The 26,462-nt window shown below is 32.9% G+C and overlaps 1 protein-coding gene across 1 annotated transcript in view; it reads right to left on the bottom strand.

Annotated features, from left to right (window-relative positions):
• The window catches only part of LOC149790506 (uncharacterized), a 47,086-nt gene extending 21,218 nt beyond the window's left edge, over nt 1-25,868 (bottom strand). The window contains exons 1-6 of the mRNA XM_089973232.1: nt 25,844-25,868; nt 22,932-23,501; nt 18,585-18,653; nt 11,868-11,930; nt 8,023-8,136; nt 1,280-1,309 (exon numbers count right to left, since the gene is read on the bottom strand). Of these exons, the coding sequence (XP_089829358.1) occupies nt 1,280-1,309; nt 8,023-8,136; nt 11,868-11,930; nt 18,585-18,653; nt 22,932-23,501; nt 25,844-25,868 (871 nt within the window). The remainder of the gene's footprint in view (nt 1-1,279; nt 1,310-8,022; nt 8,137-11,867; nt 11,931-18,584; nt 18,654-22,931; nt 23,502-25,843) is intronic.
• Between the last annotated feature and the right edge of the window lie 594 nt (nt 25,869-26,462).

Genomic DNA, 26,462 nt, shown 5'->3' with positions numbered 1-26,462 from the left:
TACAACTATGCTGTACAATAGTAAATAAACCTTTTTCTAAACTATGACTTACACGAAGAAAATGTGAACCACCATTTGTATTTGCTTACAAGTCCAGCTGCAAACTGACTGGACCCAGATCTGCCATCTCATAATGTGCCAGCAGATCTGAGTCTATGCAGTTTGTCAAGCTTCATGAAAACCTGATCTATCAGTGACATGACAACATGACAACAGATCAGGGTCTTTGCTGATTGCAGTTGGACTCAACTATAAAGCAAGTATATATAGTACATGAAATAAGTAAAAAAATAACAGCATAAATGGCCAAGTAATTTTACTACAATAATAGTGCATGCTACAGAAAACCAAAATGTGGTAATGAAAACATCAGCGCCTCGTCCAGTGTGTATTGTTGACATAGATTGATTAGGTCTATATAAGCAGGTACCTCAGCTAAAACCATTTAAAGTTTATAAGTTAAAAGTTTGTATTCAGTAAAGTAAAAATCTTCTGTGATTCATTTTTTTATAAAAATAAAGAACATTGCCAAACTCTTCCTTTGCTCATAACATGATATAAATGATAGATAAGTCTGCAAAAAAAAACCTTTGATTTAAATGTTATATATTTTTTAAAAATCCTGTTTGCAATTATTTGTTCCTATGTTTCATGACTGAGCAGGGCTGATTATAATTAACACTAGTGTGAGATCAGGAATTCTTTCAGATTACACTGATTTATAATTTCCAACATCAGGGAAATTTATTATATACCCCTTTACATGACTTCCTACCCAAAATGCATTGCATGCGATGAACCAATATATTTTCCTCTTACTGGGTGTCATTAAGTACATTTTTGGGTGCTGTCATGTCACATGACATGATAGCACATTTATCATCATGCAATAGTATGCAAACAAAGGTAATGTCATACAATGTACTTGTGTGTGATTTAATCACAAAATTAATCAAAAAACTTTTGTTAAAGAATTTATTATTCTTTTTAACTTTGTGAGAAACAATTGAAATCCGGTTTTAGATGTAAGAAATCAGGGCATATAATAAATAATTGAAACTGTTCATGCTGCTGGATAATGTGGTCTTATTTGATGGTTATGATGCTGGCAAGCTTCCCCCATTGTACTTAGTCTTTCCCTCAATATCCAACAGTACAGACAGTACAATCTAAAAATACAGTGCACACCTCCAGTGGTTTTATTATGATGTATTACTGTACTTCAGTGTAGAAAAGTGCACTTTCTGCTACATGAAAAAAAGTAAAAGCATTAACCCACCTTCTTTTTCTTTTGCTTCCTCTTTAGAAGCTGAAACAAAATGAGAGCAGACATAAGATGAAGAGATATGTACTGAAATAGCAGTTCTGTTTAAATGAAGACTAACTGATTTTGAAAGCCTGTCATGATGACACATGAAGACTATAAATTCAAGCTAATGATGTCCAAGAAAAATGAACTGGGAAAAAGAAATGTATTCCATGCTTAGTAGAATATTTTAAAAAATATTCGAAATAAAAAAAACCTTCATAGTGTATATGGTCCATTAATTCAGGTGACCACGCTGAGGGATTTTTCCAAAATGTGCATAAATTGTACAGCTTTGGGTGTATTTGCTGTCAAAAATGTGTCATTTCTGCAGGTTTTTCTGAACAGCAAAATCATACTGGCAAAAGTTTTCAAGTACATCAAAATACTCCATTCTTCTCAAGAAATATATTTCCAGGATTATCAAAGACATAAAACAAAGTTTGCAAAAAAATTAATTGAAAAGTGACATAAAACAATCAAGAGTTACTGGGGAAAAAAACCTACCTTAAAAATATCAGACATGCCTTTTGCATTCTTTTTAAAGGCATTTGTCTGCACTTTGACATTACATTTCATATCTGATGTGATCCCCCCCCTTCAATTTATGTGGTTATCCTGGTGATTTAAGAAATAAAGAACAACAGCAGATTTTGATGGTGTTTTTAAATGCTGTCTTACCAGTATAAACTAACAGCAAACCCATAGGACATTTGAAAAAGTTATCATATTACTTTAAGTATTAAAGAAAAAACAAACATATAAATTCGAAGGAATAGATAAAAAAAAGATCTGTACTTTTGCAGTATTGGTGAGACATAAATGTGAAGGATTTGTGTGAAAATAATATAATGAATAGGTATTACACAAGCATGCAATCCTGATAAAAAGCAACAAAGACAATGTATTTTGGATTTAAATAAATTAATGGTTAAAGAACCATTAAAAATAAATAAGCACATATTCACATAAAAGGACAAAAGAAAACAAATTACATATAAAATAAATTTATCTGAACATTTCTAAACTGAAAAGGCATATAATACGGGTATGGAATGTTCAGTCACAAGGTATGGTGATGTTTTGTAGCATGCACATTGAAGGAGATGACTAGAGATTTGAAGTCGAGTAAAGATTTAAGAAAATGTATCTAAACCTACTTGAAAAAAAAAGAGTTAATTTATTTACCCATGGAAGAATTAGGAGCTGTAGAATGGGTAAGGAATAGGTGTCCAACTAATTAAACTTAAGGTTAGTATTTATAAAATGTTTCAATACCTGCCTCTTTCTTTTTAAATTAACTGTTGAGAATGGTTCATTTTGCTACGTTTGTGCCTTAATTTTTTCCATCAGCAAAACTGTTAGAATGTGAACATTTTGATTAAGACAAAAATAATTTCAACAAGGTGTTTACCCAGACTCAAGCTCATTTTTTTTAAGTTCTCATAAAAGTCATAAACAAACAAATGTACTAAAATCCATATGACTAAAAAAATCCAAATTTATTCTAAATATGAATAAACAATGCGATGCATTTCTTTATAAAAAAATAATAAGTATATGTACTTCACATTTATTTCATTGTTTTGATGTTTCCAAGAAATATTACTTTGAGGGATATTTGAATACTCCTTGGTAAAGCAGAACTAATTATTGTAGGCTGATTTCATTATAAATCATTCTGTCAAAATTTAGGTTAGAAACTCATAGAGATAATGCTAAATAAAATCTAATGCAAAAGGGTATTTCTGATGGCAAACTACAATTTTTGAAAAAATTTGCTTATCTGCAAAACGTATGACTATGTTGCTTATGAAGGTGAATGACTGTTTTTGCACTAAGATACATTAAGTTTGGACAAATTTTAAGATTGTGAAAATTAAACCTTTGCAAACCAGACTGACAACAGGAGCTATGTGTCCTGCAGGCAAACTCAGTAGATAATAGATATCAAAATGTAGCTACAGAGAAGGAGAACAGATTATTCCACATGCAAGGACATCCACCAACTAAAGAATTTTCTGGATATTACCCAAAAGTGTTTGTACAGAAAGCCTCATGCAATATATGATAGGAGAGGATATATATATATATATATATATATATATATATATATATATATATATATATATATATATATATAAGCATACTGAAAGAAAAAAAAAACATTTTACATATTAGAGACAAAGTAATAAAGGTGTTTGTTTCCTTAAAATCCATCTTAACATTTTCACTGTTTCTTCATGCCTCTAAGAAATTTATTCTAACATTTAACCAATTATTGATAATTATGATAGTGGATGAGGTGGTCACACCGTAAAAGGTTACAGAACTAATACATTTTGAAAATTATGATGTAAAGACAAGTGATAACTGATAGATTTCAGAAATGATCTGATTAATTGCCATCACAAAGATAAAACAATTTCTAGAAATGAAATAAAAAGATGTTCAAAGTTTTAATCAGAGATATCTATTACATACATGCCATGACAAATTAAGTAATTATTCAAATACAACTGACTTTAAAAAATAATGGTCAGATATAGATTTTACACCAATAATACAATTTTCATAAGTGTGTATCAGATGCTTAAACTATGTGTAAAGTTTAAGTTCTGTGTAACGCTTATGCTTATGCTAATACTATGAAAATAAATTTAAATTTAACAAGCGCAATCATTTATAGCATTTAATATCTCCTTGAATATATAACTAGGATGGGGTTGAATTAGTATTATGTGTAAGTCCCACCATGACCATGTTAGGGTATATAGTGCTAAATTTGCCCAATAACCCAACGGTATGACCACCTGGATTAGGATTTGCATTTAAATCTGTTTTCAGTTATTGTGTTGGGTCATTTCTGTTCCATAAACATATTTTGAGTTCTTTTTTGTACAGTGTATACTTGTTTAATATCATTGTACTGGCACATGTGTTTCCTTTCATAATGGATGATAGAACAAACACCTCACTGATTTCTGAGTATATGCAGAAATAAAACTACATCTCATACTGCCCTGTTTCCTCAACCTGACACCTAATTATGGTGCTTTCTGCAAAAATTCCTTCTAATGCTATTGGCTGCATATGATTTGAAAACAATTTTCTAGGTTTCTCAAGCTTTTATATCTTCATGTATTTTTGATAGCACATCAACATCATTTGCCCACCACTGCAAAAACACTATGCCGTGACACTCATTATTAATTTTGTCAAATTCTGTAAAGTAATTTTCTGAGATAAAGTTGTGTAATTGTGCTTCTGTATTTAGAAATGGAGACTATATTTCACAGTGGACCAGCTTACTGTTTTTAGTAATGGAGACTATATTTCACAGTGGACCAGCTTACTGTTTTTAGTAATGGAAACTATATTTCAAAGTGGAACAGCTTGCTGTTTTTAGTAATGGAGACTATATTTCACAGTGGACCAGCTTACCGTTTTTAGTAATGGAGACTATATTTCACAGTGGAGAAGCTTACTGTTTTTAGTAATGGACACTATATTTCACAGTGGACCAGCTTAGTGTTTTTAGTAATGGAGACTATATTTCAAAGTGGACCAGCTTACTGTTTTTAGTAATGGAGACTATATTTCACAGTGGAGCAGCTGACTGTTTTTAGTAATGCAGACTATATTTCACAGTGGAGAAGCTTACCATTTTTAGTAATGGAGACTGTATTTCACAGTGGAGAAGCTTACTGTTTATCGTAGTGGAGACTATATTTCACAGTGGAGAAGCTTACTATTTTTAGTAATGGAGACTACTGTATATTTCACAGTGGACCAGCTGACTGTTTTTAGTAATGGAGACTATATTTCACAGTGGACCAGCTTACTGTTTTTAGTAATAGAGACTATACTTCAAAGTGGACCAGCTTACCGTTTTTAGTAATGGAGACTATATTTCAAAGTGGACCAGCTTACTGTTTTTAGTAATGGAGACTATGTTTCACAGTGGACCAACTTACTGTTTTTAGTAATGAAACTATATTTCACAGTGGAGCAGCTGACTGTTTTTAGCAATGGAGACTATATTTCACAATGGACCAGCTTACCGTTTTTAGTAATGGAGACTATATTTCACAGTGGACCAGCTTACTGTTTTTAGCAATGGAGACTATATTTCACAGTGGAGCAGCTTACTGTTTTTAGTAATGGAGACTATATTTCACAGTGGAGAAGCTTACTGTTTTTAGTAATGGAGACTACTGTATATTTCACAGTGGACCAGCTTACTGTTTTTAGTAATGGAGATTATATTTCAAAGTGGAGCAGCTTACTGTTTTTATTAATGGAGACTATATTTCACAGTGGACCAGCTTACTGTTTTTAGTAATGGAGACTATATTTCACAGTGGAGAAGCTTACTGTTTTTAGTAATGGAGACTATATTTCACAGTGGAGCAGCTGACTGTTTTTAGTAATGGAGACTATACTTCAAAGTGGACCAGCTTACTGTTTTTAGCAATGGAGACTATATTTCACAGTGGACCATCTTACTGTTTTTAGTAATGGAGACTATATTTCAAAGTGGAGCAGCTGACTATTTTTAGTAATGGAGACTATATTTCACAGTGGACCATCTTACTGTTTTTAGTAATGGAGACTATATTTCACAGTGGAGCAGCTGACTGTTTTTAGTAACGGAGACTATATTTCACAGTGGACCATCTTACTGTTTTTAGTAATGGAGACTATATTTCACAGTGGAGCAGCTGACTGTTTTTAGTAATGGACACTATATTTCAAAGTGGACCAGCTTACTGTTTTTAGTAATGGAGACTATATTTCACAGTGGACCAGCTTACTGTTTTTAGCAATGTGAAAACCTTGAGACTTTCATGGCTTTTGTCAAATTTGGTTCAATTGTGTTAAATTGCATTTTTGGAAGAAGTTATTACAATTTTATTATAAGTTTCTCCAGTATTAGTAGCTGCAGTCATATATGATGGCAGATTGGCATAAGTTTTAGAAACTTAAATGCCCTTCATGCCATAATATTTTCTGTTAAAATGTGGTCAAATTGGGTTCAATGGCATTTTGGAAGCAGTTATCAAAATTTTTTTCTATTATAAGTAACAGCAGCCATCTTTGATATTTTTTTAATTTGGCAACATTTGTTCAACTCTGAAAACTCTTGATGTCAAATTGTTTAAATCAACTTTTGTATCATTCTTCAGTGAAATTTCTGAGATGTCAATAAAAAAAGCTGTCTACTAGAGAAACAGTTGACATTTTCAATGGTAGATTGGTATCTTGAACCATGGTAGCCCAATATTTTATGTGCCAAATTTACAATTGAAAGTGTTGAATCCTACCACTGGCTCAGCCTGGGTAGGCTAATGTGGTGTGTCCTTGGGCAAGGTATTTTACTCAAATGGTTTTAGCATTAAATAGCTCATTTGTGTTGATGTGCTGTAAAAAAAAAAGACAAACAACAAATATGTTTTGTAAAGAAACACAAAAAACCTGAAAGATCCATATGCAAGGATGTTTTCTGTAAAATCTGGTCAAAATCTTTTATGTACTTCTTGAGAGTAAGTCATTTCAAGAGTTTTCCATCTTCAGGATCAAGGTCAATATCTGATTGTGGTTTGTCAGTATGATTTTCATAAATCTGAAAGCCATCTATGCCAAGATTCTGCCAAATTTCAGCAATTTGTTTTAGCAGTTTTTGCAAAGAAGTAAACTTTAAACAATTTTTCATTTAAAGTAACAGGAGACAAATCTGTTGATGGATTTGTGCATGATTTGTACATATACGAAATTCATTTATGCCAGACTGCTTTCTTTTTCAAACTTGGAAAACTTCTGTTCAGTAACCTTTATAAAGTAGTTTAAAGGTTATCCTATTTTTAGTAATGATGGCCATATTTAATATTAGGTAGGTATCATGTTTATGAGTTTGGGAGCCATCTATACCAGGATCATTGCTGTCAGCTTCAGGAGAAAATTCTGTATGGGAGTTTTTGAGAAGAAATAGTTGGATAGGATATTCAAGTTTTTATAGTCGCTGATATAATCTAGGATCAGCATCACTGGCATACATTTGGAAATCACCTATAATTCCAGAATGTTCATTGCCATATTTATTCAAAGTCTTCTCATTGGGTTCTGAAAGTCCTTTAAACATTTTTTTCTAGTTTTAGCAGCAGTGGTCACATTTGTAAAATAATTGTTGATTAGTGTCCCTTAATTTTAACACTTAGATTCGAATTCACTTTAAGCCACACATGCTGAATGCTTACAAAAATATTTGATTGTCACAATCAGATAAAGAAAATTTGAAAGGTAACATATATGTGATAAGCTATTGTACAAAAACAAATAAACAAACCAACAATATGGAAACCAGTTTTGGACTCAAAGAATTCAAAGACAACAAGAATCATGGCACATAGCACAGTGAATGTCCAAATCTACCAATCCAAATATTTGTACAATGCAAGGATATTTATCTAATCATATACCAGTTTCACCAAAATGTCATAAAGTTTCAATTTACAATGAAGGCATTTGATTGGTCAAACTAAAAGTCAAACTTATATTTGATCCAATGAAACTCTTGGATTCTTTCCTTAAAGTATAAACTAAATTTATTTGGGTATAACTTAGTTATTTCTCAATACAGAAGAGGAAACAAAGCAGTATGAAAATTAAACATGGTTCTAGAGGAAAGTAAAGCTGCCAACAGTTCCCAATGAGACCTTCTGCCTCAGAAGGCTGTTCATCAGTTGTTTCTGGTTGGGCTTCTTTGCCTTCCTTGTGTTCATCTACAGGCTGGTCTTCTGCATGTTCTTCAACACCTTCGTGTTCTTCAGCTAAAAGTCAGGACATCTTAAAATTAAGCACACAACACAAAGAGAGAAGAACAACTGCACGTTTCTTCCAGTATTGTCACATCTCTCCTCGATCTATTGATGATCATCCATTCATCTGGACTGGAGGAATACTGGTATACCAAAACTTGGCAGAAATGGAACAAAATTGTAATTTATGGCTAAAAATGAAACATGGGTTGTGGAATATGTTCAAAGCTGAAGATAAAATTAAATGTAAGATACTGAGAACAGTGGTAATAGAAGCAGTTTTAAGAATATCAGTTTTGTGCAACAATCTACCAGTATGATATTCATAACAATATATGAAGGTGAATGATACCTTGGTTTAGACATTATGTGCTGATAAGGTATATATCGTGTCTAAGGTGTAAGGTGAATCACACTTTGGTTTAGACATTATGTGCTGATACGGTATATCATGTCTAAGGTGTAAGGTGAATGATACTTTGGTTTAGACATTATGTGCTGATACGGTATATCATGTCTAAGGTGTAAGGTGAATGATACTTTGGTTTAGACATTATGTGTTGATATGGTATATCATGTCGAAGGTGTAAGGTGAATGATACTTTGGTTTAGACATTATGTGCTGATAAGGTATATCATGTCTAAGGTGTAAGGTGAATGATACTTTGGTTTAGACATTATGTGCTGATACGGTATATCATGTCTAAGGTGTAAGGTGAATGATACTTTGGTTTAGACATTATGTGTTGATATGGTATATCATGTCGAAGGTGTAAGGTGAATGATACTTTGGTTTAGACATTATGTGCTGATACGGTATATCATGTCTAAGGTGTAAGGTGAATGATACTTTGGTTTAGACATTATGTGTTGATATGGTATATCATGTCGAAGGTGTAAGGTGAATGATACTTTGGTTTAGACATTATGTGCTGATAAGGTATATCATGTCTAAGGTGTAAGGTGAATGATACTTTGGTTTAGACATTATGTGCTGATACGGTATATCATGTCTAAGGTGTAAGGTGAATGATACTTTGGTTTAGACATTATGTGTTGATATGGTATATCATGTCTAAGGTGTAAGGTGAATGATACTTTGGTTTAGACATTATGTGCTGATACGGTATATCATGTCTAAGGTGTAAGGTGAATGATACTTTGGTTTAGACATTATGTGCTGATACGGTATATCATGTCTAAGGTGTAAGGTGAATGATACTTTGGTTTAGACATTATGTGCTGATACGGTATATCATGTCTAAGGTGTAAGGTGAATGATACTTTGGTTTAGACATTATGTGCTGATACGGTATATCATGTCTAAGGTGTAAGGTGAATGATACTTTGGTTTAGACATTATGTGCTGATACGGTATATCATGTCTAAGGTGTAAGGTGAATGATACTTTGGTTTAGACATTATGTGCTGATACGGTATATCATGTCTAAGGTGTAAGGTGAATGATACTTTGGTTTAGACATTATGTGCTGATAAGGTATATAATGTCTAAGGTGTAAGGTGAATGATACTTTGGTTTAGAAATGATGTGCTGATAAGACAAAACCTAAACATTTAGCTTGTATAACTTTGTACATGTATCTCTAATTTCTAAATACATATAAAACACTTCAATAACATGATGATAGTTACCCAGACTGTGGATCACATGAACTAATAGAGTATCAATGTAAACACATTATATTCCTGTATACAGTGTTCCTGTTTTATTAGTGTGCCCCAGTATATACATAGTGTACATGTATAAATGGTGTGTCCCTATATGTGGTGTCCTTTTATGCAGTATGTCCCTGTATTGTCTGTGTATACAGTGTCTTGTATGCAAAGTGTTTCCTTACACGTACAGTATTTCCCTGTATATAGTATCCCTGTATAGACAGTGTGTCCCTCTACATTGTCTCTGTATACAAAGCATGTCCTGTATGCTGAGTATATCCCTGTATATACAATGTCTCTGCATTATCCCAGTGTGTTCCTATCATATAATGTCTATGTATACATGGTGTGTCTCTATATGAACAGAACTGTGTCCTGATAGAGTCTGTGTCCTATATAGAAAGTGTATCTCTATATGCACAGCGTTTCCCTGTAAACAGTGTCCCTGTATTCAAAATATATCTTGTATGTACAGTGTGTCCCTGTGTTATCCCAATGTGTCTCTATCTGCAGTGTCCTTGCATGAATAGTGTGCGCCTGTATACACAAGGTCCCAGAATACACAATTTATTGTATATGTACGTACATTAAGTTATCTGAACCATGACTATCAAGAAAAATCCTTATCTCCCAACAGATCTGTATAACTGACATTAAACTGTATCCACTGTGACAAGCAAAAGTAAACGAACAGCAATAAATAATATCAGCTACAGCAGGGATTGGCAACCTACGGCATATATGGTACAAGGTGGCACATCAAGATGTTTCTGTGACATGTGAAGGGCAGCCAAAAATCTCACTTTTAACAGTGTTACTTGTGGTATGCCCTTCTTCATTTTGCACTTAATCTGGAAAAAGTGGCATGCTATGTAAAATAGGTTGCCGACCCCTGAACTAAAGTCTTTAAAAAATTAGGATAATTGCAAATTTTGATTTTTTAACAATCAGAAGGTATGTACTTTACATGTTTAAATCTGTAAGTGAAGTTATTCCTGGTTCATATTTTTTACTCCCAGCTAATTAAAACCTGACTTGAAAACTGATAGAGTTTTATTCTTTCTAAGAGAATTCTTGATAGAAATAACATCCCAAATATTTTGTTGTTAGAAACATATTTTTTAAACAGCAAACTAATTCAGTCCCCCAAAATTCTGATCCTTCTGTAGAATGTAACAAAGTTCCTCTAAATGTTAGGTCTCAACAGTGAACAATGTTCTATAAATAGATTTTAGTTTGTATCAAACTTACCTCCCATGAAAATAGGAGCTGGCCATCATTTTATTTTGCTTCCTTTGGCATTATTATGGACTGGCATGGTTTGATTTGTTATGTAGCGCCAAGGCAATGTGGGTCATATGCCATCCCAAGGAGATAACATGGCAGTCAACCCAAGCTGATCCAGTCTTAGGATCTTGACTCATAATCATTTATAGCTCATATTTTTTGAATGCTCTGTTATGACAAAATTATCATTCATTCCTATGTCATCACAAGAGTTTATTGTCAATGGCTGAGTTTATTATATAGTATGAAGTTCAAATGCTGTAGTGTTAAGTCAACATTGTCCAATCAGATTAAATAAACTGAAATGTGTTTATTTCCAGTGTTATAAATGTAAATATTAACTTGAAAACATTATCTATTTCAAAAGATAAAAACCTGTTTTGAATGTTGAAATTTTTATATTATTCCTTTGTTGTGGTGTACTCTGGGATTATTTAACATTCAACACTGAAAAGGGTAGTTATCTAGATATCACTTTTCAAGTCAATCACTCTTATTTAGATAGGGAAATTAATGTAATTAAGGTGGATTACGTTACTGGTTACACGTTACTCTGCTGAGGTGCCAATACACTTGTTATGGAAGGCTCATCCAGAAAGATGGCGGACAGTGATTTCAAGGGAAGTAACTCTAAAATAATACAATGTCATACGAAAACAATAATTCAAATCTCAAAATCATAATATTTTTGAAAACCACAACAATGGCAACATTGTCACAGCTTTGACTAAAAAGTGATAGAGCAAGACTAAGATGTTAAAAATCCATGAGTTATTGACCTTCAGTTTTCTTGTACTCTGGTGCAACATCAGCAGACTCCTCTCTCACAACATTGACTGGCTCTAAAATAAAAATGAAAAAACAGTCATAGCAATACATCAAGCAAAAAAACACAATTGATATAAAAAATTATTACAATAGTTAATAATTATGCTCCATTTTACAGGGTTTGCATACATTTCATGAGTTATAAAGTGAAAGTAAGGAGCGTTTGGAGAGGTTCAACATACTGACGAGGCTGATATCTTATTTTTGTACTTTTCATTATTTACAGCTTTTATTCTTTCCTGCTTTGCTTAGTTTTGGTTTGTATGATTGATTGCATGAATCACAAAAAAGCAATCATTTTCTCATTTAAATATGAAGACATTTTATTACTACTGTAATAACTCATCCAATAATTAATCACATATTATTTTTTTGTTTCAAGTCTTTCAACATGAATAGCTAATTTAAAAAAAATTTAGATTTGAGAAGTCCTCTGATTTTTTTCCTTCTCTATCAGTTTAAAGTGGTAGATATTTATCTTACACAATGAACATTTGGTAAGTAGTCATTTTGTCTTTTTTCTACGCACTCATTGTTTTCCCTGATATGTACAAGCTGATATGGTTCACATTTTAATATCGCTGTTAAAGAGTTCCTTGCATATAATTATAAGCAATAAATCTGTATGCCTCTCTGAATGTCCAAGAGTTCCTTGTATAGAATTATAGGTCATAAAACTGTATGCCTCTCTGAATGTCCAAGCATTTAGAGAATACTATCTATCCTCGCTAATAATTAAGTCAAACACAACTGCAAACAACAGACTTTGATCCCTAATTGCATAATGTGCAAACAGATCAGGCTGTATGTTGTTTTTTCTACTGATTACTCCTACCAAGCTGCTTTGATCTAGATCTGCCAGCACAATTTATGCAACCAGATCTTTCTAATATACAGTAAAAAGAAATTCACAGTAAAAGAGAATACAAAATATATTAAGCTAATAATGTCCCTTTAATACAGTTCTAGAAACTATGTCACAGGAATGAGTCCTATAATCATGGTACCCAAACCTTTATTTAAACTCAACATAAGACTATCCCCATGTCACAGTAATGAGCCCTATAATCATGGTACCTAAACCTTTATTTAAACTCAACATAAGACTATCCCCATGTCACAGGAATGAGCCCTATAATCATGGTACCTAAACCTTTATTTAAACTCAACATATGACTATCCCCATGTCACAGGAATGAGTCCTATAATCATGGTACCTAAACCTTTATTTAAACTCAACATAAGACTAGAAACTACATGTATGTCACAGGAATGAGTCAGATGCATCAGTTTGGATAGCTCTTCTGGCGGTAGAGCATATGCATCCATCTAGAGTTAACAGTCCTGGGTTTGAGCCCGCAGTGAGCAATGAATTCTTACCCTCTGTAAGCTGTACACACTGTCAAAATGTCTACTCAGAGTTCTAAATAAATTTATATATTAAAACACTAAAATGAAAGGAAAGCTAACTGAAACAAAATAATAGTGAATGATGTGATATACAAAGCTAAGGATTTGAGCACTTAGAAAATCTTAGTTAAAAATGGAAGGTTGAACTATAGTTTGATGGTAAATGATATAGATATTTAATCTATTCATGAAATTTGTGGTTGCAATAGTAGGTGAGTATTGGTGAGTACTTAGGGAATAACTGTCAAGTATTTAAGGATCTAAGAAGTTTTTACAGTTTCACCTCTAACATCCACATTCTCACGCAAAAAACTGTTAACTCTTTTTGAATACATTTGTTGAAAAATATCCCAAAAATGTATATATCCATTATGTCACAGGTAAAAACTATGGCAACACAATAGCACAAAATTTTCTTATAATCTTGTTCAACCAGAGACTATCATGTCTATATGATATAGTTTCACCATACAAGGATCTGGTAAAATGTGTCACTTATCTCTTTTACTGACAAATGCACATTGGTAAAACTGTAGAAGTGAAAACCTATAAAGGAATCTCATACTATAGGTAAAAACCCCTCAGAATGCGATGCTCAGGGTCCAAAGTAAACATTGTGATATAAGCGAGATCATGTTAACAAATTTTTCGAAAAATTTCCCATAGAAAATGTGTATGGAAATTTCAATGTCATGTTTTAACTAACCTCTAGATGATATCGTTTGTTTTGGAAAATTTCGGAAGATAAGTCAAAATGAAATGCAGTGCTGGGATTAAAAATCTGCTAGGGATATGAATAATCAGCTTTTCTGAGTGTATTTATTTAGGATGTTAAAAAGTGGGAGCCCTGCTGCCATCACGTTATAAGTGGAATCACATTACTTTATTAAGAAATCTTTTTAGACATTGTCAGCATCATTCAACCCCACCCCAAACTAAGAACTTAGAAGGACAGAATTTGATACTATGACTTAATGAAAAAAGGTTTGTCTCAGTCAGCCAATTAAAATATCCATGCATTTAACATCACAATGAGCTGAGACAGTACCTTATCATATCAGCTCATGATATCGCTTTTCCAATTTTCAGAAAAGCCTTGTTCTGGCATTATCAGACTAAATGTTGTTACCGGACCCTCATATGATAAAAATCTCATGAAATAACGTGAGTGCCTGAAAGATATTAAGCTTTATACATTATATCACTGACTTTACTACTCCAAATTGTGATGTTTAACTAATCAGAAAGTGTGTAGTTAGAATTATGAAATAATAAATTTTTATTTGAATGATTTGAGAACATTAATGGTTTAATGTTGCAATCTGTGTTTTACTGGTCATGCATCATCAGAGCTTGCAAATTGGATACAGTCTATTTGCATATTAAAATCACCACTAATCAGCTAATATTCACAAATACTTTGGAAATTACTTTTGAAAACTAGCCAATAAAGAAAATTCTCATATTTTTTTTGCATGAAAAAAGCAGAAAAGGTAATTCTCTAATTCTGTTGAAAAATAGCAGGAAAGTTAATTCTCAATGGTACTGCAGTGAGAAATGACACCACAACCAAACAGCACCACAGTATCATAAAGTTTACTGCTGAAACTTCTGATCTTGACCTAATGAGAAAAGCATGGTGCATTTACAGGAATTTTTGCAATTGAGAATAATGGTCAGAAAAAACAGGGAAAACTATGTCAAGTAAAAGCAAACAAAGAGCAAAGGGAAACAGCTGTGCAGTTGGACATCCATTATCCAAGAAATCTTGATTTTTCTATCATCTTCCCAAATAACATTTGATCTAGTTTCATTTTTGTTAAAGGAAATAAACAAATGTCATCATTTATGCAGATCACAACTCCAGGACCTGGACTAGATTTGCAATTCAAGACCTGGACTAGTTTCGCACTTCAGGACCTGGACTAGTTATGCAATTCTGGACCCAGTTTAATTTTGAATTTTAGGATCTGGACTAGACTTGCATTTCAGGACCTGGACTAGTTATGCAATTCAGGACCTGGATTAATTTTGAATTTCAGGATCTGGACTAGACTTGCATTTCAGGACCTGGACTAGATTTTTGCACTTCAGGACATGGACTAGTTTTGCACTTCAGATTTACCTTGTCTCTCAATTAGAAATTTAGAAAAGTTTGCTAAGATGTGTACCCAAATGGTTTGTACGTATTTTTTAGTCTGCACTTATAAATGTGTCACATGTCTAAAGAACAGGTGTGCTTAAATTTTCAAATTTTAGCTGATTATATTTTTTCTCCAGCACTGTTATGCAATCCACATGTAACTGAGACCATTTTCTGTCATAGGATGACAAGAAAATACTGGTAACACCATATATACTCATGTATAAGTCATATCCACTGCAAAAAACACAGACCCAGATCTGACATCACATAAAGCTGAACTCAAGCATCTAGGCTGTTTGTTATCACTAATTAGAAGAACAAGCACCAGAGAGCTTGATCTGCATGCATATCATGCAATGGCAGATCAGGGTCTATCCTGTTTGTAATTGGATACAATTTATATGTAAACATATAAGGTATTTTATGAAAATAAATCAGGGATCCAAATTAAATAAATTACAGATTTACATCTGACTGTGCAGAATAATGCACATCAAAATCTTTGAAATTTCCGTTTATATGAAAACATATAAGGTATTTTATGAAAATAAATCAAGGATCCAAATTAAATACATTACAGATTTACATCTGACTGCAGAATAATGCACATCAAAAACTATGAAATTTCCATTTCAGATATTGGTAATATAATGTAGACTTAAAAAATTACATGTGGACTGTTTTCTACATACAAAAATTACAGTATTATGCTGTGCAAATAACCCCACCAGGCTGATGCTATGCAAATTATGTCAAAATAAATTTGCAAACTACAACCTTCCTTATATTCCAGGGTTACATCAGCCGTTTCTTCTCGATATTCAACAGGACCAACTGAATTGTGCCAAAATAAAAGAACTACATTTTAAGCAGGCTGCTAAAAACATCATGTAAAGTGTATTTTTGAACATCAATGTTAACAATGTTCCCCTCACACCTTTGCAGAAGGATTAATAGGTTAATTATAGATATCTGACAGACAATACGTTGCGCAATTAATCATGCTGTATTGATAAATAGTAATCCATATCATAGATATCATACCACTGTATCAACCTTCAGGGAGAATTTTCCTAATTTGTGAGGGATTTTCCAAACACTTATACAATAAGTAATTAAATTCTTTATTAGCTTCAAAATACTGGGCCATGTTTTAGAGACTATTACACTAAGTCTCCCTGATGATCAGGAAGTTATGTTGTATACCTCTATTTTAAAAAAGGTTACACGGAGTCTGTAAATGCTATTTGTTAAAATGGTACATTTGTTGTAATAGATTTATTTGAACAAATATCAAACTCTTTGGGTAGACAGGAATTGTTCATTACATACATCAATCATACAGTCAAGGATCTAGTTCGGTTTGGTGATTTATGGCACATCAGTTTGAGGCCGTATTTTGGAACATCTCTGCATTTTGCAAGCTCTGCTTGGATATCAGGTCTGTGGCTGTATTTTGGAACATTTTCTTTCAATGGTACACCTTACAAATGTTTCAGACGGACAATTTTTATTCTAACAATGATAATGGAAGAAAATAAAACCATTGATTCAACATGCATTTGTTTTAGTAAAAACTGCAAGTAAAAAAATGGTTATACATGTTAATAATACCAATGAAAAATTTCAAAAAGAAAGAAGAGAGCAACAAGCAGGCAGGCAAACAATGTAATTAGTTGACAATGATTACATTCTAATGATGAACTTGCTCAATTGATCAATAAAAATTAGGTCTGTAAATATACAGTATATGCTATAGATGTACCATATGATATACTGACATGTGTGTGTGTGTCTGTGTGTATGTATGTATGTATGTATGCATGTATGTATGTTTGGTGATTTACGGCACATCAGTTTAAGGCCGTATTTTGGAACATCTCTGCATTTTGCAAGCTCTGCTTGGATATCAGGTCTGTGGCCATATTTTGGAACATTTTCTTTCAATGGTACACCTTACAAATGTTTCAGAGGAACAATTTTTATTCTAACAATGATAATGGAGGAAAATAAAACCATTAACTGAACATGTATGTATGTATGTATGTATGTATGTATATATGTATGTATGTATGTATGTATTTATGTATGTATGTATGAGGTCTGTTAATTAATTGTAAAATGTAAGTCATTAGAGATTTGAATTATTTTAACACAATCATGAATACAAAATTTAATTTACATAGTGCTTGCATTATAGTTGATAACTTATGGCATCCATATACAGAGGAGGGGAAACTGAAGGCAAAGCACTTGTAAACAGTAAACAGGTTGGAAAGAAAGCCACTGTTGCAAAATGTAATGTTGTCAAATGAAATGAGTTCTTTCCTCCAAGGTAGTACAAAATGTGATTTTGTAATTTTATAAAAATACAATCTCATTTATGCTTTCTAAATATTTTTAATTTTTGTTGTTGTTGTTGTTCTAGGGTTTAACGCCATTTTTCAGCACAAGATGGCGGCCAGTATAACTGGTGGAGGAAGAACCCTGGAAAACCCAGGGAAGAACCACCGACCCACGAGAAGTTACTGGTAGGCTTTCCCACATACCCACGCTAGCCGTGCCTTGGACTCAAACCCATGCAGACAGAGGTGAGATGGCAGTGATCCGGAACAGTGAGCGCTTTAGACCACTCGGCCACTTGGGGCCCCATTTTTAATTTTAGTGTGAATACAATTATAAAATGAATTGAGAATTACACAAAATGACTGAGAATATCTAATTGTGGACATCAGAAATAAAACTCACTGTTCTAATCTGGGTGTGTGAGAATAAAAATATGGATTGAACATAAATACTGAATGCCAGGCAAGTAATAACTACCATTAGACTTTAAAAGCCAATTTACATAAGGAAAAGGGTATCTAAAACAACATATTGCCTTTTATTTGGTGGGAAGATGTCAAAGTTCTCTACTACAAATTTTTTTAAGTGAATAATTGTTAATGAAAATTGGAATTAACCTTTCTAAAGCTGTTAACTGTAACAAACTGAATTTAAAATAGAATCTTATTGATTGGAATCAGATCTCCCACTAGCAAGGTAAACCTGCCTCTTGTGTGCTTTGAACAAAACATCAACATAAATATATAACAAAATAAACAACATCCACCTCTCTCTAATTCCTCAAAATCCTTAATAGATTCCACTTCACTTATCACAATAGAGACTTTCCGAGATCCTACAAAATAGTTCAACACAATTAGGCCTATTCCATTGCAATTAAGTTGCTAAAGATCACAGTTTTGTTCATTTAAAATTCTGAAATATGCTTAAATGGAATTGACGTTCAGGTAAAATGTAGTGGTAAAGAAAGGAAAGGGAGAAAATGTTGCTGTAAATACTCCTACAACCAATTTTGAAGTAACATACTTCTGGTATGATGAATGTGCATTTTAAAGCTGATAATTTTGAAAATGACTATTTTAACATCAAACACCATATAAATCTTCAAGGAAAATGTTTTTTTGGAAAAAGCCACTTGCTGACAGACTAAAAATAATTTTAAGTAAAGTCTGTTAAATAGCAGTTTTGAAAATATAACTAGGTTTTCAAAGCACAGTGTTTGATAATGGTCATGTTTTCCAACTGAACTAATACACTTTTAGGGTAAAAGAGGTTTTAGGTTGAGCACAAATCAATTGGTACTGGGACAGTGTGAGCACTTGTTCTAAATTTGGTTTACCAAACTTTGAGTTACCATATATACTTGCTGATAAGTCCAACTGCAAACAAGATAGACCTTAATCTGCCCTCACATAATACAGAGGCAGATAAGAGTCCATGCTGTTTGTTCCATTGACTAATAAAAAAACAACAAATGCAAAGACCCAGATCTACCAGCATATCATATGGCAGACATGGATCTTTGCAGTTAAGAGTTGGACTAAACATACAAATGTGTACATATGATAATTATAGATGGACTGTGTACAGCTGCCATGTTGACTATTTCCCTGGCTATTTTATCATCTGTTTGATTAATGATGTCCTGTAACTTATATACATTTTATCTTGCATGTCCAACAGTGATTCCTTTTGGTTAAAAGAGTATTTATTTGCAAACATTATTACAAAATACACAAAATAAATACTAGATCAAGACATATACAACACACTGAGCAACAAGTTTATTTAAAGCTCTTTTCTCATTAACAGCAATATTCACTTAGATGACAGCCACTGTTGTAACATTTATGGTTGATTAAATAACAAAAGGGGGTGGGAGGCTCAGTTTCTTCAAACTTGAATAAACACAACATTTAACATTAAATCAATGAATTATTAGTTTTGCAAGCAGATTCATGGAATTTGTTTTTCCCGCCTACCAAATATGTCACATAAGTTTATAATGGAGTCTATGGCCATTAAGACACCTGTAATGTAATTGGGCAGACATGACAAGTAACCTACAGTGTTATGCTGCACTATCTTGAAATGCCCTACGTTTAAAATGACGAAAAGGGGAAACATAATTTATCAGTGATCCAGATCTTACAGAAAAAAAACTGTCATACATTGGACAACATCAAACTGAGAAGCTAAAATGTACATATCATGACTGATTACTGTAGTAATAAAATTTATATATCATGACTGATAACTATCGTATAAGCAGTATTTATGATACAAAGCAGAAACAAAATAAACTTTAAAATCTGGAGGTAGGAGCATGACATGAAGTTGAGAATAAGATTCCAAACATGCTATCAAATGTATCCTCTAGTTATAACACATAAATATGACAAGCTTCATCCATTTATATTAAACAGCTATTAAATTACAATGCAAAATATCGAAAATGACTGAAATTTAAAATACATGTCCTTGCATGATGATCACCCAATGTGGTGTGTGACACGGCTTTTGTTATTTAATTTACTTATACTAAGTTTCATCCTTTCATCACAAAAAGGCTGTAAAATTAAAGAGAGGAAATGAAAAGAATGATGGAAATATTTAACTTATAACATCATGACATTTGTCTTAAGATTAGACCCCCAATGTGGTACATAGTAAACCTGATAATTATGACATACATCCCTTAATCTCAAACAGCTTTAACGTTATAGATTGAAAAAGAAAGTGTGATGGAAAACTTAAAATACTGAGTCATAAAAGGAACTCCAAGGTGGAAGGTGGTATACACACACACACACACACACACACACACATATATAACATATACACAAAGTTTCATCCCTTAATCTCAAACAGCTTTAAGGTCATAGATTGGAAAAGAAAGTGTGATGGAAAACTTAAAATACTATGTCATAAAAGGAACTCCAAGGTGGAAGGTGGTACACACACAAACACACACACACACAACATATATACAAAGTTTCATCCCTTAATCTCAAACAGCTTTAAGGTTATAGTTTGGAAAAGAAAGTGTGATGGAAAACATAAAATACTGAGTCATAAAAGGAACTCCAAGGTGGAAGGTGGTACACACACACACACACACACACACACAGATATATATATATATATATATATATATATATATATATATATATATATATATATATATATATATATATATATATATATATATATATATATATAACACATATGTACAAAGTTTCATCCCTTAATCTCAAACAGCTTTAAGGTTATAGATTGGAAAAGAAAGTGTGATGGAAAACTTAAAATACTGAGTCATAAAAGGAACTCCAAGGTGGAAGGTGGTACACACACACACATATGTGTTTATGAAAAAATAACAATAATTCAAAGGAGTGAACTGTAAAACGCTGGTATATAATGTGTAATGTTAAAACAATATCTAGATCCAAAATGGAAAACTACATACTGTGGTGCTAGTAAAAGTAAGCCAAGTAAAATATGGTGATCACCTGAAAATATTTCATGCCAACTTAGACAATAATTCATGCAGAAACCACAACTCAACATTCTGAACTCTAAGGGTGAAAATTTGCTTCCTACAATGTCCCAAATGTTACGCCTACTTTATCTGGTCTCTATTCTGTCTAAGCAAATCAGTGCTTCATGCAAGCACTGTATTTGAGAAATATCATACACAATCTTTCACATATAAACATTTAAAACACATTTTCTGAGTGAACAAGTGACTGATTTGTCATTTCTTTTTAATTTCTAGCCGGACAAAGTTAGTAAAATGTTCAAGAATATCCATCATGTCCGATATTTATCCTGTTATCAGTCTATGTCGGATAATAAGCCCATCACCAACTCTTAATTATACTTGAAATTAAGGACATTTTTATTTGTAAAAAAAAGTTTTGACCTATTTGCATTCAAGTCAAATCCAACTTCAGAATGCAAAGATCCACATCCGTCATCTCAATTAAAAATGTGCCAGCCTATCTGGGTCTATTCAGTTTGTCAAGACTAATCAACAGACCAAAACCAATAAAGAACCAGATCTGCTGGTGCATCATACAGTGGCACATCAGGGTCCATGTTGGACCCAATTAATATATGAGCATATACAATATGACGAGTCAACGCTGTATGTTTCAACTTATAAGGCAGGTCCATTTGACTTATCGTGGGATAAATACTTGAATCACCCTTTTTAATTTTTTGGAACAAATATGCAAAAGTGTAAGGATTCAGTTCTTTGTAAACGAAGGAAGAAAAGGGGTTTATTTGTTAAGGCTTATCCAAATTAGAGACATAACAGTGCAGTATCCTCTAGGCAAACATCTTGAGGATGGGAAAATAAATCTGTTTGTAGAGGGTGGAGGTAAAATATATAAAGAAAATAGCATAAGGAAATCCAAAACATTATTTTAATGAGAGACGATTGTTTAAAAAGGTGACCATATTTAGAGGATGGAATGTAATAAAACATGTAGTGTGCCCTTAAGGAAGGATTTCGGAAAATCAGATAAGACTCCAATTTCACCAATACAAGTCTTAAAATTAAGGCTTTAGACATTTCATTGGTTAATTTAAAGTAAGGCTTAAATCTTAATGAACTAGATCCCTCTGTCATAAAGTTTCTGTCAGCATTTTGAGTACAGAATATTACCTCCGATCTGGGAATATCATTAAAAAATTACCAATGCAGCCTTTTAATCAGCTAAAATATTTTCAAGAATGGTTTGCAGTCAAATAAATTTTAATGACAGGAGCCAGATTATCCAATTCTTGATTCAACTCTAGGTCCAGAGTTAAAATCTCTTGATGAAATATCTCTTAGATGTCTTGCTTAAGATTCTGAATTATTTTCTTTTGAAATACTTTAAAACACAATCTTCTCGGTTATGGCTTCACAGGAAAAATGTATATATTTCCAGTCAGAAATAGATGTTGATGCATGAGACATATCATGGGTTAAAGTACATAAATTACTGTAATGCAAATTTTCACCCCCTTAGATGAATTCTGAACTTGAACAACAAACTCCCATTATTTTGCAACTGGAATTTATTAAAATCCAAATCCTGAACTTGAACTTTTTATTCACCTTTATATTGAGCCTGACCTTCATGATGATCCCGTTCTTTGCTTTGATCCTGAGCCTGACCTTCAATATGACCCTGTTGTCCATTTTGAAAATGGACTTGAGAGTTACCATAACTCTGTTGTCCAACTTGACCCGTATCCTCACTTTGCTGAACATAATCAGTTGTTTCTGACACATCCTCAACTTTTGACTCCTGAATCACACTTGTTTCCTGAGGTTTCAACTTAGATGTCATTAATGCCTCAGATTCCTTTGACTCATCTCTACTATTTGATTCATGAGTCAAACTTGCTATGTGAGTTTTCAGCTCAGCTGTTATTGCTGACTCAGCTATTTTTGACTCTTCTCCAACTTTCGAGCCTTGAGTCAAATTTGCTTCCTGAGATTTCAACTCAACAGTCATGACAGACTCAGCTGTATTTGACTCATTTCCACCTATTGAACCCTCAGTCATACTTGCTCCCTGAGTTTTAGATTCTGCTTTTGTTCCTATCTCAGGTGCAAGTTGCTCAGCTGTTGGCTTAGATTTAGGCTGTTCCACATTCACTGAGATAACCTTAGTGCTTTTAGCTGAGGAGCGAGAAGTACATTATCACAATGTATAAATTTTAGCTTCCATAATATGGGATTGAATGTTAATAGTCTAGATAATACACATTTTGGATTTGCAATAATATCATCCCTTTCCAGTAAACATCTCAAAATTTCTCCAAAAATTAATAAAAAGTCTGAATTTCTTTGTGTGCACAGATTTAATATGTACCAAATATTTGGCATACACTAAGGATTAAAGAAGACATCCTAAGGTCCTAAATTATTTATAACAGAGTAAAGCTTATTATCTGAGAAAGATTTCCAACCTATCTTAAGTGGCCAGTGATAGGATAGAAACAATTTGGCTTGTTAAATAGGGTGGCTGTTGTGGAGAGATAAAATGTCTACAGTATGTGCAAGATGGGTACATATCTAACTTTTGCTATTTTAAAGAAAATAAATTTTAAAAATTCAAGTTTGGAAACAAACAGTATGAGCAATACATTACATTGTTTTCCAAAATTACTGCTATAAGAGATTTTATCCATAACTAGAATAAGTCCATTCTGTGAAATTATTAGGGTGCATGAAGATTTTCCATGGATTACAGCACAAAAATAGCTACCAATCAGATAGTAATTATATGACTGCAGGGGTTGTCTAATCAGGTGGCAAGACCAAGAACAAAACAAAACATGTGTGAAGTAAATGAAACGCCAATGGTGATGAGAGTTATATCCGTGTTGGCATGCTAGGAGCGTTTTATTTGCTAATGAAACATAGTCCAATCAACCCTAATTTGTGAACAAAGTGTATAGTTGATATTATTCAGGCATTGTGCTTACTACCCCAAAATTATCTCATATGTATAATTATCAATGGAAACTAAATTAATTTGCAAATGAGAATGGGGATGGTCATTCAGAATTTTGATGTTTTAATTGCTATTTTTTATCTTAGGTAAAATCATGATATTGTACAGAGTGTATCATTTTTAAAATATTGCTGCATCACACTCTTTGGGAAATTCATTCAGGTTATTTTGAATCATCTGAACAATTAACATACTAGCCCATGTGAGTCAAAGCCTATCACATTCCAATAATTATAGCGCACTGGCCAGTACTGGCAAAGGTGTCGGGGCATCATATGATTTACAGGTGCACTGGCCAGTACTGGCAAAGGGGTGGAGGCATCATATGATTTACAGGTGCACTGGCCAGTACTGGCAAAGGTGTGGGGGCATCATATGATATACAGGTGCACTGGCCAGTACTGGCAAAGGGGTGGGGGCATCATATGATTTACAGGTGCACTGGCCAGTACTGGCAAAGGGGTGGGGGCATCATATGATATACAGGTGCACTGGACACTTGTGGGACATTCGGGCCTATCACCTCATTGACTACCACTATACATCATATAGCACACACAGATTCAAATCAGCATAATTTCAACATCTGTCAACCATTTTTCATGAAATATTTTAGTATACACCTAACAACTGCCACTAATTTACAAGGGTAAGTGTCAACGTAAAATACTATGGGATTTTTTAATGTACTTTCCTAAAGAGCTGGCACAGTTGTCTATTTCTGGAAATAGGTACAGTTATTGTCCATACAAAATGTATGCCTTTCAAAATGTGATCCTAATCAAAACTGGACTGCTTAGCTAAATTTATTTGGGGATTCATGCCCTTTGTGTGGGGATGGGGAATAGCAGATAAACAACATGAGCCCTAAATGATGATGGACTGAAAAATAACTGTCTTAAAATTCAAGACATTTGGCTAAGATCTAAGAATTAAATCCAGTAGTAAACACTGCCTTTTATATTATATTCTTGTTGGCCAATGATACAAGGATAATGTTTTTCCTCTCTACTTCTGAATTCCTTGATTAATATCATTAATTAATTAAAGAAGAAGTGATCTTCATTTACTGACACAAAATACTGGATGGACAAATAGATAAAAACATAAAAATACTTAAAATGAAGAATTGTGCACAGCAAAAGGCACATCTGGACCAATAGTCTAATAGGTGTACCAATAGTAGGTGTACCAATGATGTAATATGTGTACCAATAGTCTAATAAGTGTACCATTAATCAAATATGTGTACCATCAGTAGGTGTACCAATGGTGTAATATGTGTACCAGCAGTAGGTGTACCAATGGTGTAATATGTGTAACACCAGTCTAATAGGTGTACCATTAATCAAATATGTGTACCAACAGTAGGTGTACCAACAGTCAAATATGTGTACCAATAGTAGGTGTACCAATGGTATAATATGTGTACCAAGCTTCTGAAATACCATGAATGATTTTGGAAATATCTATACACAGATGTGTGATGGCCAAAATGACATACTGACAGATGGATGTAAGGAACCCATTTTTGTAGCCCCTGTTAAATTCACTGAACAGGAGATAATGATAGTCAAGTAGAGGTGAAATTGATTTGAAAGAAATCACATTAAATGTGCTAATATTACATTGAAAAATGGCATGATTTAGTTCAGTGTGAGACTTAATTAGATGAGAAAGTAAGTGCAAAGCACAGATAAATAATTAAGCTGGACAAACAAAATCAACATGTAAAACATTTTTTGTCTTTAAAATTTGTGCTGAATTTCATTTTACTAAAGAGCAACAGAAAAATATACTAACCTTCTTCCTCTTCTGAATTAACAAAAACAGCACATGGAAAGGAAAAGAAAAATTAAAAATATAAATTTTAAAAAAATGAAACAGTATAAAGAGTAGATGGATGATGGGTATGTACCATAATATGGATTATCAATATTAATATAATGATTATTATTGGTGCATTTAATTGGACACTACAATAAGGACGGAATCTTTAATTTGATGTAGTTTAAGTGCTTAATTATGTAACAAAAGTTATACAGACTGAGCAAAAATGACTAAAAGAAATACAAATATATAGCAAAACTATGTATGAATACTGAATCTGACTTAATGACGTT

Source organism: Sinohyriopsis cumingii, chromosome 10, assembly GCF_028554795.1.
Source record: "Sinohyriopsis cumingii isolate HCF-2022 chromosome 10, ASM2855479v2, whole genome shotgun sequence".
Classification (NCBI taxonomy): Eukaryota; Metazoa; Mollusca; class Bivalvia; order Unionida; family Unionidae; genus Sinohyriopsis; species Sinohyriopsis cumingii.
This window is presented reverse-complemented; position numbering and strand designations above follow the sequence as displayed.